General features: G+C 34.3%; 1 protein-coding gene across 43 annotated transcripts in view; it reads right to left on the reverse strand.

The window, feature by feature from the left end:
- Window positions 1-10792, reverse strand: part of LOC105333487 (neuropilin-2) — a 39231-nt gene extending 28439 nt beyond the window's left edge. For 7 of the 43 annotated variants that reach the window (XM_066084569.1, XM_066084568.1, XM_066084567.1 and 4 more), the window contains exons 1-5: window positions 10633-10785; window positions 8442-8588; window positions 1812-1944; window positions 1234-1324; window positions 33-142 (exon numbers count right to left, since the gene is read on the reverse strand). In XM_066084569.1, the coding sequence (XP_065940641.1) occupies window positions 33-142; window positions 1234-1324; window positions 1812-1944; window positions 8442-8489 (382 nt within the window). In that variant the 5' untranslated portion in view covers window positions 8490-8588; window positions 10633-10785. Of the gene's footprint in view, window positions 1-32; window positions 143-1233; window positions 1325-1811; window positions 1945-8437; window positions 8589-10632 lie in introns of those variants that run through there. The other 36 variants (XM_034468185.2, XM_034468208.2, XM_034468196.2 and 33 more) reach the window with 17 other exon arrangements.
- Window positions 10793-11675: the final 883 nt, after the last annotated feature.

The raw sequence follows: 11675 nt of genomic DNA on the forward strand, positions 1-11675 counted from the left end.
TGACCAAAATTGTTGAAAATTACTGTTCTCACCGTCATAGAAATTGAAAACATCTCCACAGTCGACGTATATATCAGACACAACGAAGGAAAATTTTGAACTTGAATCAGGTGATTGAAACAGCCATTCGCATGTTGTTAGTCTAAAATAGAGCATCATTACTCTGCTAATTATATCACTAGACAATAATTAAAGAAACATACAGAAAGGTGGGATATATATAACAATTTTTTTCTCTTGAATCCAGTATAAAAATACGAAAAATTATTTTTTTTTAAAAATGGTAATTTGAATAGTACAAGTAAGTCAAATAAAAACCTAAAGGCTCATTCAACTTATTATAAAGAGAACATTATTATATGTTCTTTGATATTCATAAATATATTTTTGTTTGAGAATATATCGTAGATCAATGCCAATTTTATCTTATTTTAATTGAAAAAAAAACCATTTTTCTTATCAATTGAACACAACAAAGACACAAACTATGGATGAAAAGTAGATGAGGCTGTTTTCCAAAAGAAATGTTTCAAGAAATAGATTTTCGATGCACGAACGATCAGCCCTACATGAAATAAAACCAACAAACAACGAAGACTACTACTGGTACATGAAAATCTGCAGATCAATAAAATGAAGATTAACTGAAAGATCTAGAAAGGTGACTAAGTGTCAGTCTGATTAAATCAGATTCTAGGTCCGCTCTTTTTTTTTTGTCGCTACACGAGGCTCGTTTAGCGACAGCTGAAAAACAAGGAGCGGATCAAGAATCTGATTTTAATCATATTGACTAAAATGTCAGAGAAAAGCCATTAAGTCATCTTTAGTTATTTTTCAGTCACATTTCAGTTGACCTAATGGCAGAGGGATTCATATCCTTTGTAAACGATTTCTGTTTCAGAAACTCTTATATTTACATTTTGCAGTATATATCTTTGTCTGTGATAACACTTCAAATCGATTTTGTAATGTATAGTCTAATAAGTTTCATCCATGAATATTTCAATATCTAAAATTGTTAAAAATTCTATAATAGATACATAAGTAATAAGGAATCATTTTTTTTTATTATTTTGAGGTGACCAAATACAGTTGGGCGTGATCAAATCTATCAAAAAATCTGTCATGCTTTTATTAGATTTGCTATACCTCCGACTGTAATTAATCACCCTGATGAGTCCTAATTCCTTTTAATAATTAAGTTGTTACCAACGAACTGGCTTCTATACTCACGTTGGATATGTTCCGGATGCAGGATACCTGTAGCTTTCATACGCACTGTTAAGTGTAATTGTAGAGGGGGATCCGCAACTTAGGTCTACAACTGAAACACGACCAATATCAACGCATTTTTTTAAAAAAATGAAGAATTACTGTACTTAGTAATGCAATTAAATAAAGTCTGTCAGTACAGGCATGTAGCATCGTTTTTGAAAGTGGGGGATAGGGGCCAAAAAATCTTGACAAGAAAAAAAAACAACTTTTCATGAAAATCCTAATCGCTTGGGGCTGGGGAAGGGCGGGGGGTGGTGTTGAGGGGCAGAGCATATCGTACCTATTACTTCATATAACATCAAAATCAATTTGACTGTTAATTTCCCCCCTTTCAATTTTATTTTAACATGCCCTTAAAAAAGTGTAAGAATGGGGGCTGCTCTTCCCTCCCTGATGCTACGTGCCTGCAGTATGACTCAAACAGCATAAAAGATAAACAGTTGAAATTTCAATGGATATATTCATATCCTTGTGTGCAAAGCAAGGGTACAGAATCTTAAAGAAATCAGAAATTTAAAAAAAATCCAAATTCTTACCACATTCTGCTGGACAAAGGAAGACCAAGAGTATCAACACTACTGAAATGACAGTACCATACCAGGTTGCCATGTGTTTCATGTATCCATTGAAACCACAAGATAGAACTATGCGTTTCTTGTTTATATCATTCTGTGAAATAAAAGCAATAGTTCGTTAATCACAGTAGTTATTCTTTCTCCGATAAGGAATACCCATACAATTTCATTTAAATATGGTCAGTTTGTTAGTTTTTTACACTCATCTATTCTAAAGTGCATTCTACTGTTTGGTTAGTGTAAGTTTTTTTTTCTTGTACGGGCACTTAAATTGATTTCATTTTCATTTATGAAAGTTTAAATGAAGTTTCTTTTAAAAAACGGAACAACTGCTGGCCATTTGCGTTTAATTTGCCCTTCAATTGGGCAGCACAATGTCTCTTGTTGTAAATCCTTCAAGAACTGAGAAATCATCAGACGATTTTAACAGGAGTTCGTACTATAATTTTTTTCAAACTGTTAAAATTATTGCTTAGTTTTTTCACAATTTCAAATTAAAGTAAATAATAGGACATAGATTATTCTATTTGTTATGAGAAATTCTTAAATTGGGGATAGGTTTTTTTTTTTAAATGGTACTTGGTAAAACAAGAAGTGTTTGCAAATTATCTTTAGACCAATGAAAATTCGAATCCTATAAACCCTACGGCGACATTGATTGTCAAGGTTTGCAACTAAAAAAAATAATCGCACTCTGGGATTAAATTGCGTTGCTTTCATGTGTGTAAAACTCACATTATTTAGTATATTGTGCGGAAAATTATCATATATTCACACATAACACTAGAATATTCATTGATATCAAGATTAGACTTTTCAGGCTTAGTGAAATATTACTAAAACGGATTTGGTTGGACTTTTCCGATCGCGTCGGGGTCAACACTATCAGCTACGTCATACATAAACAATATCCGCACCTTAACCATAATTTGTTTATTTGTGGATTCAGCTTACCACGGATTGGCTGCTGGTTAACTAAGACTAAATTATGCACGGACAGAACAACAACATACATGTATCAGAGAATGAAAAATTCACATGGGTACTCGTGACTGTCGAAATTGGGCTATTTTTCGAAAGTGTACACTTGTGATAAAACATACATACGGTATATAACATATATAGCTGTAGCTCTATGTAGAGAGTTTGGGTTAGTAAATATAAAGCTACAGTGCATACAATACTTACATGTACAACAACTTTACGGCAATTTACCGCGCATTGTTACAACGCACTTTGAAAAATTACGCACTTTGAAAAAAAATTTCAAAGTGCGTTAATTTTGGGACCAAGTCAACGCACTTTGAAAAAAAAATATTTTTTTTCAAAGTGCGTTGATATTGTCGATATTAACGAACTTTGAAAAAGAAATTGTTCAGGGTTTAGTCAAAATAATTAATACTTTTATATACAATAAATGATTGTTTCAACCTTGTGTAGTTTAATTTGAAAAAAGAACCCGTTGCATTCTCAGCTAACTTGATAAACAGTTTGTAGATGAGAATTTTTTTTCTCATAAGACAATATCGACAATTTACACACAAAGAACAATTCGGGAGATTTGAATTATCCAAATATGACATAAACTTCATCGCTTAGCAACTGCATTTTTCTATTTTGAGTATGCAGCAAATTTACTTCTTATTTGGTATACTGAGCTTACAAGAACGAATGTGATTTGTATATATTGATATATTGATAATGGAGATCAATGTACAACGTATTTAAACTGGCTTACTACATGTGCTTAATATGATAAAAGGATACATTAGTTATGTTTATCAAAAACAATATGATCTTTTGGAAGATCAGTGCGAGAAAAAAAACCCCACATCCTAATGCTCATTTTAAGTTTATAATAATTTAATGTTTGTTAATGTAATTTCTTTTTATTTTGAAGTGATTTATTTGATAAGAAAACAAAATCAGAATGTTAAAACTCGTATATTAGATTCTTTAACATACCAATGGAGAAATTATTGTTTGGCCATCTCGTTTTTTCAATATCACTCCATGTACTTAATTTACAACAGAGCATATTTCTTTTTCCGCTTTAAAGCGTTTTAGTTGCTGAATATCATATGTTTTGGAAGGAAAAATGAGGGGTAGGGGTCCTTCTTCCTGTAATCAAGTAAATGCATGATGCACTGGTGATTAACCGGTATCTTTGGATAACCCCACCCCACCTCAACCCCATCCCCGTTCTCAAATACGGTAAATTAAAGATTTACCAGTGTTAACAAATCATCATACTATCAACAAATTAGAAATTCAACTCCAGAACTTGTGATTTATACATTTTTTTCAAAGTGCGTTAAGAGTGTCGATACTAAAAAATTTTGATGTACCATCTTAACGCACTTTGAAAAAAAATTTCAAAGTGGGTTAACTTAGTCCAAAATTTAACGCACTTTGAAAATTTTTTCATAGTGCGTTGATTTGGTCCTAAATTTGACGCACTTTGAAATATTTTTTCAAAGTGCGTAATTTTTTCAAAGTGCGTTGCCACAGCGCATAAAAATAACGCTATTTTTGAAAAGATTTACATCATACATCAAATAATCCATTTAAATAATTCTTCATTTAGTTTACTACTGTTTATGATTGTATTTTACTTGCCCCAAACTTTCTCCTATTTAACAACCTTTAACCGTACTCGGAAAGCGGATCAAGAGCTGAATTTTTATGTATGTAAACAAACCAGTGTACATGTGTGGAGCTGGTGATCGATTGTTCAGAGACAGGTAAAAAAAGAAATCAGCAGTTAACTGTTTGGGGATATTTTAGTATATATATTTACACCGAAAGTGATAGGGCAACAGAAGAGAAACGAATCGAACACTTGCCTAATGAAGACGCACATGTATATGTACAAACCCCCTTGCTCTCTCCACTTTCGTTCTTTTTCGTTCTTTTGTTCTTTCACACCATCGTTCAATTCTTTTATTGACTGTCGATTGCCGATCGAAAGGTATACAAATCGAGGTATTCATATTTATCACTTCGACTGGCAAGTTAGTAGGTAATACATGTGCATTATATATTTACGGTATTGAAATGAAATGAACGCTTAGCACATGCAACTTTTATATATTATATTTTTTATAACGCCGTACCCTGGACCGTAGCTTAAGGCTATGATTTAACACCCGTTAACACAGAGAGAGAGAGAGAGAGAGAGAGAGAGAGAGAGAGAGCGAGAGAGTTTTGCACAGACTTTAAACAAAGGGGATGGTCGATAATGACTCAATATTGGGGGAAAATGAAGTGTTTTGAGAAATCCTTTAGCTCTGGCATTGCATAAGCGTCTACTGATAAGTCCGCCTAAGAAAAGGAGTTAACCAATCATAAAGTTTTCACAACGGCGGCGTGTATAATATATGCATGACGTAGCTGACATAAATGATCGTCACGCTATAGGAAAAATCCAACCAAAGCGGTTTTGATAATATTTTAAATTTAAGACTAGAAAAAAGTTCATTCCGTGCAAATCACTCTGGAATCTGCCTTACGTAAGAATGATAGCAAAACATGGAGAGAGAGAGAGAGAGAGAGAGAGAGAGAGAGAGAGAGAGAGAGAGAGCTACCCCCCCCCCCAAAAAAAAAACCCCAAAAAACCCAACAACAACGGACATTGAAAGAAAAGCTAGATGGGCGTTTCTGAAATAAGATGTGTTATATCGGAGTGGAAAAAACAGAGCTCGTTTCAAAATACCATAGATTTTCCCAATTGGTGACACCCAATGTTAACGTCAGCCGCTCGCTAAACTCAGTCAGCCGGTAACTTAACCGACATCAAAAGCGCGCCGCCGCCAAAACTACGCAGTACCATTACACTAGAGATAGTACACTGCAGGTCGGAAAACACATTGTTTTGCTTATTTATTCTAACATGTTTATAAAAATGTAGCTTAAACATACGCAGACACTCAGAGAGAGAGCGAGAGAGAGAGAGAGAGAGAGAGAGAGAGAGAGAGAGAGAGAGAGAGAACACATACGGTTGAAACGTGCAACAGCATTAAAAATAGTGTACTGAAAATCGAAAAACAAATGGTTCTCTTATATTATTAAAACCGATTTGGTTGGATCTTTCCGATCGCGTCGCGTGCAACTTTATCAGCTACGTCATGCATAATTAATACCCGACCTTAACCACAAACTTTTTATTGGTGGATTCTGCTTACCGCTGATTGGCTGTTGGTTCAGACTATATTATTCAGAACAAATTCACATGGGTAATCGTGACTGTCAAAATTGGTTTTTTTTCGAAGGTGTCCACTTGTGATAAAACATACATACGGTACATATATGTATAGCTATAGCTCTACGTAAAAACTTCGAGAAAGTTGGTAAATATAAGGATACAGTGCATACAATGCTTACGAAATCACTGTGACGTCATCCATGACGTTGTTCGTCTCGACTCAATACGAAGGTATGAACGCATGTCACAAATCTCTTGAGTCTCGCCAAAGCATATGCGGTACACAAAACGTATCTTCAAACCTTAAGACACCGTAAATTACGAGTTAAAAGTCGGCCATTTTGGCATAGTACCACGGTTGAAAACATTAGAGAACATTATAGGACGTAGACAAAATTGTTGTTTGATGAACTGTAGGTTTAGCTCGTTCTTTTTCCCGCGCACACTGGTTCTTAGAGCTCGCAACATTTTACAGTAAACGCATGTACATGTGTATATATGCGTGCATGCATGCATGCATTATATAAATCTGTGTGAATGAAAACTATGGAACGCCTCAACTGCCTTATGTAGATAATGTTCATAATATGATGATACTTCAACATTACATGCTGATACTTTAACATTACATGATGGTACTTTCACATTACGTGCTGATACTTTAACATTACATGCTGATACTTTAACATTACATGATGGTACTTTAACATTACATGCTGATACTTCAACATTACATGCTAATACTTTAACATTACATGATGGTACTTTAACATTACGTGCTGATACTTCAACATTACATATCGATACTTTACTATTACATGATGGTACTTTAACATTACATGCTGATACTTCAACATTACATGCTAATACTTTAACATTACATGATGGTACTTTAACATTACATGCTGATACTTTAACATTACATGCTGATTCTTTAACATTACATGCTGATACTTCAACATTACATGCTGATACTTTAACATTACATGATGGTACTCTAACATTACGTGCTGATACTTCAACATTACATATCGATACTTTAACATTACATGATGGTACTTTAACATTACATGCCGATACTTCATTATATGATGGTACTTCACTATGCGGTAGTTCTAAAATAGGGTTAGGGAAGCGTCGGCTAGGGAACGAAATACGCTAAAACTCGCAAAGCGAACAGCTAATTTTTTTAAAAAAAGCAACTCAACAAATACTTCTGTCATTCAGGTTACATGTAGATTGGACTTATGGGGATTAGTGGGTTCTTCCTGGATATCCACGTGAAAGAATGGGCAATGAAAACACTGATTTGTTCAACAGTACAGTTACTGCTAAAATCAGATTCAACAGCAATGCAATGCTTTATCCTTTGCATGATCTTATAAGTTGCATGTGTGGTTGTCGTTTGCCTAAATACATTGCACCAAAACCAATCGTATGTTTCGACAATATTTTTATTCAGTAGAGATCCTCTCTCATGAGCTGTAGTGTATTGTGTACTTCTTCAGTTCAAGCTATTTTTTTAAAAAAAATTTTACACATAAATCCACATACACACATATTTCAGACATACTTCATACATTTCATGATTCTACATATTGTAATATCTTATTAATCTAAAGGAAATAGATTATCCGTGTAGTGTAAAACGTGTTTTCTTGCAAAAAAAAATACATAGATAAAAAAAATAGCAGTAAATGAAAAGAGAAAAAGGGAGATATAGAAGATAAAAAATACAATAGAAAAGGGGGTACATGTATCAAAATATTTGTTCACAAGTCAATATCATTAAAAAAAAGAGAATAGTTTAAGCAATCACATATGTCATAAAACTTGTTATAATTTCTCACAAATTTTTTGCCAGTGGTTTTCATAATTTGAGTATCTACAGTTTTTCAATAACATATATTTTCAAGCAGAATCCTGTTTTTTATTATTTGTAGTTCCAGCTTTTTGACATGATCCAAACTAGTCTCAGTGGACCTTAGTTTTATTTGATCAATCTCTGAAACAGAGAAACAGCTCAATGTTAAAACTTCCCTATTTTTAGAACCACTGCATAGTGAAGTACCATCATATAATGAAGTACCATCATGTAATGTTGAACTATCAGCACGTAATGTTAAAGTACCATCATGTAATGTTTAAAGTATCAGCATGTAATGTTAAAGTATCAGCACGTAATGTTAAAGTACCATCATGTAATGTTAAAGTACCATCATGTAATGTTGAAGTATCAGCATGTAATGTTAAAGCACCATCATGTAATGTTGAAGTATCAGCATGTAATGTTAAAGTACCATCATGTAATGTTGAAATATCAGTATGTAATGTTGAAGTACCATCATGTAATGTTGAAGTATCATCATATTATGAAGATTACCTACATGAGGCAGTTGAGGCGTTCCATAGAAAACTAAACAGTTCTTATTCATAATCGCTGCATTACTTTGATGCCGGCAAGGCGACCCAGCCAGCTTCAATGCGGTCGTACTGCGTGGGACTTTCGGCGACGGGCGTCTGGATTTAACGAGCTGCTGACGAAAACAATACTGTCACCAAGTGGGAAAATCGATGGTAATTTGAAACGAGCTCTAACAACGGCAAAATTTGTCCCCACATGTCAGACAGAGTTCGTGTGTAACAAAAACAAAAATGTGTACGCAGACGCTGACAAATATCTTGTATGATTCGCCTCAGGCTATAGACGTTTCAGCACGAGTAACTATTAAGATTTTATACATGTATAAAACAGTCACACACCGTACAACGTTTCTACCAGTAAATTACAACTAATAAATGTTTAAAGATCTCCAATCCGCAGCAATGTTCAATAGCTCTTAACAATCCAGAATTTGTTTATTCGTACCACAAATCTGCCTTTTATATAGACACTTTTAATTATTCTTGAAGTGTTAATATTACGATACGCCATTCAACGAACTGATTGGGTTAGAAGCTCCACGAAGACCTACTAACCAGAGGTAAAGTAATTAGAGTAACTGATGCACCGGTATACAAACGTTTTTCTACTTTGAGTACTGTTAGGTCATTTTCTCGCATTATCACTGGCGTGAGATCGGTTTGTCCAGTGTGAGACAGCAGTGTGAGATTTTTCTGTCTTACACTGTGTATTACTACGCCGCTTTAAAACGTAAACAAAAGTTTTCTGCTGTATGGAAATGCAAAATGATTGATTGAGATTATTCATTAAGAAATTGTTTTGCTTCGTTAATTACAATTTATTATATTTTTATTAATGAAACTGTCGGATGCTCTTATTTTTACTTGCACTATTTGAAGCACGCGAAGGGATAAACCGAAAGTAATCTTTTGAACGTCATGACAGAAAGTTGTCAGACATGGTTTTTTAATGTAAAATAATGCGAGAAAAATAATCATTCATTATTTACTCGTGTAAGATAGTGAAATTCCAACTCGGGGCCAAGATTCACGGTCTAGGACTCGGCACAGCCTCGTCCTAGACTATGAATCTTGTCCCCTCGGTGGAATTTCACTATCCCACACTCGTAATAATGAATGATTCTATTATTCTCGCATTATCACCGGTGTGAGATCGGTTTGTCCGGTGTGAGACAGCAGTGTGAGATTTTTCTGTCATACACTGTGTATTACTACGCCGTTTTAAAACGTAAACAAACGTTGTCTGCTGTAGGGAAATGTAAAACAATGCATTGAGATTATCCATTAAGTAATTGTGTTGCATAATTAATTACAATTTTTCATATTTTAATTGAGAAAACTGTCATATGCTTTCATTTATAACTTGCACTATTTGAAGCACGCGGAGGGATAAACCGAAAGTAATCTTTTGAACGACACAACAGAAAGTTGTCAAACATCATTTTTTAAGCTAATATAATGCGAGAAAAATAATCATTCATTATAAACTCGTGTGGGATAGTGAAATTCCACCTCGGGGCCAAGATTCACGGTCTAGGACTCGGCAAAGCCTCGTCCTAGACAGTGAATCTTGACCCCTCGGTGGAATTTCACTATCCCACACTCGTAATAATGAATGATTCTATTAGTCTCAGTTGAGAACATACAATTGTATAGGCATATTGCCTGGGTTTTTTAAAATTATTCAATATATTTATTATTGAATAAAAACTTCTTAAATTCTTTAAATTTAACCTTAAGTTTCTAATTTTAATGTTAACAAATTGTCGGCCAATATCCTACTGGCATTTTTTAAGTTATAAGTGACATACAGTTCAAGAGTTCACATTTCATTGCTGAAAAAGCCAATGGCTATGACGAATAGCTGTCAGAAATAATTGCAGTTGATTAGATTAGAAACAACTTCTAATCTTTTTTTTGGTCGACTAAACAAAAAAGATGTTATTTTCAATTAGCCAATCAGCGTTGGCCTATGATTTGTTTACAACGAAGAAGGCAAATTGACTTCTGGGCTGCGTGAAAATTTTAACAATTCCTTGTAACTTATCTTGGTGTGAAGTTGTTTAGAGACACCTACGGCATAATCCTGTTATTTACTTCGATAAGTAAATAAGTTTGACGTTGTTGACGTTAACGTCAAATCTATCTGCATACCTGTGTGCTCTGTTTCTTCTTGCACTCCTTCTCTGTCTAATGTCAGTCGACCCAATAAGACCTTAATTCCACACATTTCGACTCCTGTCATTTTCGGCCCGTACAAGTAGAATCCATTTATTCCGTAATAACAATTTATGAACTTATCAATTTATTCCGTAAACAGGAGTATATTGGCCTACATTGTTTCATTAATATAGCTTCTCATTTTAAAAGCGAAGCGAATAACAGGAGTAAATACCCACGCAAAACCTTGGAATTTATTTGCTTCGCGAAGCTTATAACAGGAGTATATATATACAGAGGCGAAGCAAATAACAGGAGTATATATATACCGAGGCATTTCATTCTAAATAGCACTCCAAGAGGAAGAATTCTCCGGGAAAAGGGTTTCTTTGGGGGAGAGATATATAAAAAATGGGGCTTGGTATTTTTGGGGGGAATGAACATTTTAAAAGTTTGATAAATATAAGTTTTCATTTTAAAAGTGAAGCGAATAACAGGAGTAAATACCGACGCAAAACCTTGGAATTTATTTGCTTCGCGAAGCTAATAACAGGAGTATATATATACAGAGGCGAAGCGAATAACAGGAGTATATATATACCGAGGCATTTCATTCTAAATAGCACTGCAAGAGGAAGGTTTCTCCGGGAAAAGGGTTTCTTTGGGGGAGAGATATATAAAAAATGGGGCTTGGTATTTTGGGGGGGGGGGGGGATGAAGATTCTAAAAGGTTAATAAATATAAGTTTTCATTTTAAAAGCGAAGCGAATAACAGGAGTAAATACCGACGCAAAACCTTGGAATTTATTTGCTTCGCGAAGCTAATAACAGGAGTATATATATACAGAGGCGAAGCGAATAACAGGAGTATATATATACCGAGGCATTTCATTCTAAATAGCACTGCAAGAGGAAGGTTTCTCCGGGAAAAGGGTTTCTTTGGGGGAGAGATATATAAAAAATGGGGCTTGGTATTTTTTTGGGGGGGGAATGAAGATTCTAAAAGGTTAATAAATATAAGTTTTCATTTTAAAAGC

Source organism: Magallana gigas, chromosome 5 (genome assembly GCF_963853765.1).
Source record: "Magallana gigas chromosome 5, xbMagGiga1.1, whole genome shotgun sequence".
Lineage (NCBI taxonomy): Eukaryota > Metazoa > Mollusca > Bivalvia > Ostreida > Ostreidae > Magallana > Magallana gigas.